At 38.2% G+C, this 4,196-nt stretch overlaps 1 protein-coding gene across 1 annotated transcript; it reads right to left on the bottom strand.

The window, feature by feature from the left end:
• Nucleotides 1-540: 540 nt before the first annotated feature.
• LOC139713785 (uncharacterized) lies at nt 541-3,359 on the bottom strand. Its single transcript, XM_071625488.1, has 2 exons — nt 3,304-3,359; nt 541-2,606 (listed from the first exon to the last, which is right to left on the bottom strand). Exon 2 carries the CDS (start codon nt 2,567-2,569, stop codon nt 1,769-1,771), a length of 801 nt encoding a protein of 266 aa, XP_071481589.1. The 5' UTR covers nt 2,570-2,606; nt 3,304-3,359; the 3' UTR covers nt 541-1,768.
• Between the last annotated feature and the right edge of the window lie 837 nt (nt 3,360-4,196).

The following is a 4,196-nucleotide window of genomic DNA, read 5'->3' as shown; positions in this document are numbered from 1 at the left end:
GCTCAAAAACGTGAATTTGTGTACAATTTCAATGCAAACTGTGCTTACAGGCAAATTTCACGAAAGCATGATTATTTTGGGGTTTTTTTTGATAAAAATCAATCAATAACATATTTTCTTGTTTGGAACAATGTCGCGGACAAGAAAAAACAAAGTCGAAAAAACAAAGAAAAACATAAGAAATTCAAAAAACAATAAAATACATAAGAAATTTTTTCAGATGGCACAATTTTTTTCTCATGTATTTGCTCAGGACACTAAAAAGAATATTTACACAAAAAATGTGCCCATTTCGAGCTTTATTTAGTGATTTATACCAATTTGTCTGATTTCATGCATCATTATGCATAAATTAGCATAATTAAGCAAAAATGATAATTTTTTTTAGATTTAACTTCGTGGTACTTTAGATTACGTCATAGGCAATGTGTGTGCAAATTTTTGTCGTGATCGCGCGGTCGACGGCCGAGATCTGGAGGGGGGGGGGGGGGCCTGGGAGGCCCCCCCCGGCTCTATGATCTACCTAAATAGCCCGGCCTAGTTAGGGTTAAAATGTAATAACTCATGCCAAATCATACTATGTGTACCACTGGATATTTCCTGTTGAGGAAATGGCTAGAGGTTATGTTGTTAGGCATAAGTGGAGCAACATTTGACCTCGACCTTATAACCTTTCAAAGCTGTCATAATGTAAATAATTGTCGACTATAATTTCTACCCTCCTTAATATCAAACTAAGCAGTGGATTTGTCATTAAAGGAGCAGCTGAAAAAACAATTTTTAGCCCGAGTTGAGTGACTTCTTACCTTTATCCTTGAAAGATTTTGCCCAACATCTAACCAGTGCATCTTCACCTTATCAACAACAAAAAATAGCAATAATAGATAAAGATACTTAAGCCAAGTACAAAGGAAGTTAACCAGACGGTTCTTATCAAATCACTCTACTGAACATCTGTGTGGGATGGACCAGCAGACAGCCAAAAAAGAAACATAATGCCTGCGACAGCCATCAGGAGCAAGGCAAAAACAACACCACTAAGTAACATAGAAAGATAATGCTAAATGACAGATTTTAGTAAGCTGATTTTCAATGAGATACAGAAACGAAGTGATTACACTCCAGTGAAAAGCAGGCCGGACTCATGATATGACGTTGTTCTCCCCTCTGCTGCATCACTGTTATTGGACACATTATTGCTCTTTTTTTTTTTCATCTCCTTATGGAACATTTTCTCTATCCAGTCTTAGCCTACTGTTTATTGATCTCACTTCTATCAATACACTGTGTAGTTTATTAAAGGAAATTGTCATGTATAAAGCTTTTATTTTCTCCTGACTTTTTTTTAATAAACTCTACAGTGTAATTCAGTTTCTGTCAGTTACTGCATTACTGTTACTTTCTAATTGATCAATTATTCTCACACTTCTTCACTTACTACCTTCTCCATGCCGTCTATCTTTGAGCAATTTGCAGTCTGGTAAATGCACTATTGTATTAAAGATAAAACTTGGAAAAAGAGGAAATGGTTGCTGATATCTACTAACAATGTTCAAGAAAATGTTATTTGGCTGGAAAGGAATTAAATTTTTATTATAATTCCACTGTATAAGATAGCATTTTCTGAGTGGCAGCATGCAAACTGAAAACAACTACATGTAAGTAGTCTTAATTCATAGCAATTAGTCTTGTATGAATGCAGCATGGAATTACAATGAAAAAGGATACATCTCTTCTCTACTTTACTGTTGCCCAGCAACAGAGTATGTTACAATTTACTTATATCTGAATCAAAAGGAACTAGTATCTTCTGAAAGTGGTGTCTTGCTGCATGTGGGATGCTTACTGGACGCTGGTCTCCCTTGAGGTCAACGAAGACATGGACGCACTGACCGACAGCACTCGCTATGTCTTGGTGGCTTCCAAAGTGAGCCACCTCACTGGATTCCATTATATTACCACGTATTGATGGCTCCTTGTCAGGTTCAGCAGTCATCTCTCCCTGCCCCGTATTCTCAGCGAACACACCTACCGTGTACGTCACACTGGAGTTACCCATCTTGGTGACTGCCAAGCCTGCTAGAATAGCCTCTGGATAGTTTAGAGGTTGTTTGTAGGTACACTTTGTACTGACCATAAACCCAAGGATGTTGGGAGACTGACTTTCTTGATTGGGAGCGCCAAGTTTGCATCGCCTGAAGATGTAATGGTTGATGATGGTGTCAAAATAAGAGTAATACACAGCATTGTTGATGTGACCAAACCAGTCAGTGTCCACAACACGGGTCTGCATTGGGAGAAAGTATCGGTAAAATCCTTGTTGCCATGGAGACAACGATGAAGATGGCCCACTGGATTCACTCATCATGTCACGCACCTGGTGCTGACACCAAGTCAGAAGTTTCTTCTCTTGAGGCTCACTAAGGTAAGGCGGCTTCCTGATCAGAGTTTGTTTGGCACTGACTGAGTGAAGGCAACGGAATGCTGAATGGAGCTCACTGTAATTCCAATGCCCATTTTTAATCGGTCCAAATGCTGAAGGAGCTTTCCCAATAATGCCAAACATCATTGGTCATATCTGTAGTACAGCAGTGTTTTTTCTCCACCTGAGCAAGAAAAGGGATACAAATAACTTGAATGCATTGAGATACCATACTTTGTAACAGGACGGTACCTGTAATGGTAGAAATGTACCGGTATACAACATCCATTGAATATCATTATAAAACTTATTTCTAAGTCTGAAATTATATTAAATTGTAATGTCAGGACAGTCAGGTGCCTTCAGAGAGTCAACTCTGCAGTCTATTCATTTCATGATTTCATTACTTTAATCTTTTTATCAAATGAGAACATGAAAGTGTTAAACCTTTATAAAGGCTAGCTACTATAGTTATTAGAATACCGTATTAACTAGTATGTATACCCATGCTAGCTTGACCATTAATATGACTTTATATAATAATTCACTTATGAGAATATAAAAGTAAACCTATATAAAGGCCAGCTTCACCGTCGACCATACTTGCATGATCTAAATGATTATGCGCTTTCTACGCTACAGCTGCATTCTTGCATTTCTGAATAGTAGAGGTCTATTAACTATTAAATTACTGAATGCATGGAATATAGTACCGGAGCAACCGTAACGTCCAACACATAAAGCTACAGGTGGGACCACGCACACGCATCTCGGTTAAATGCTCGACTTTATTTTCACAAGTTTGAATAGAGAGGAACCAGACGATACTATTACGGCAATCTTGGCTACATTACACGAACTATAACTAGTATTTCACTTACTGCTATATACTTGTAGTACTAGTAGTATCCGCCAGGACTGGTGTGGTGGGCCACTACCTACGACAGTCAGTAGGCCTACAGTAGTAGTACTCAAGAAAAGCTCCGCTCCCTGCTCCACCGTCATCAAAGGTATTGCGCCCTATGGAACGCCATTAAGGAAACAATACAAAATTCATTTCACTCCAGCCAATATTCATTTCACTTTTAACAAATACATTTCACTCACAAACATTGATTTTACTTTTTATAAAAATACATTTCACTTTTCACAATAATACATTTCACTTTTAAATTAAACTTCATCTCACTTTTCACAAAAATACATTTCACTTTTGAATTAAAATTCATTTCACTTTTCACAATAATACATTTCACTTTTACATAAAGATTCATTTCACTTTTCACAAAAATACATTTCACTTTTACATAAAGATTCATTTCACTTTTCACAAAAATACATTTCACTTTTAAATACAAATTCATTTCACTCTTCACAAAAATACATTTCACTTTGGCGTACCATATCACTCAGACGAAACCATTTCACTGCGCTAAAACCATTTCACTCTGATAAATCCATTTCACTCCGATAAAAAAAAAATACGTTCCTCTTTTTTCTCGGCCAAAAGGTGGCGCCAGTCTGAGAGGAGTCACAGTGCCATGGCACTTAGCACTGAGCTGAGGTGAGTGGCCGGCCAGCTGGCCGGCTGGCTATGCAGTACCTAGATTTAGCGCGCTACGGAAGTGACGCGAGGCGAGCTAGCAGTCGACGGTCCTCGTCTCGGCCTCACTCACATGCACGCTCGTGCCGTTACATGCATACTACATCGAGAATTGAATCTACGCCTGACTTGCTGAATGATTAACGTATGTTTTACAACGCTTTTCAACAG

Source organism: Diadema antillarum, unplaced genomic scaffold (assembly GCF_040938485.1).
Source record: "Diadema antillarum isolate AM-2024a unplaced genomic scaffold, OU_Dant_1.0 seq00002064_RagTag, whole genome shotgun sequence".
Classification (NCBI taxonomy): Eukaryota; Metazoa; Echinodermata; class Echinoidea; order Diadematoida; family Diadematidae; genus Diadema; species Diadema antillarum.
This window is presented reverse-complemented; position numbering and strand designations above follow the sequence as displayed.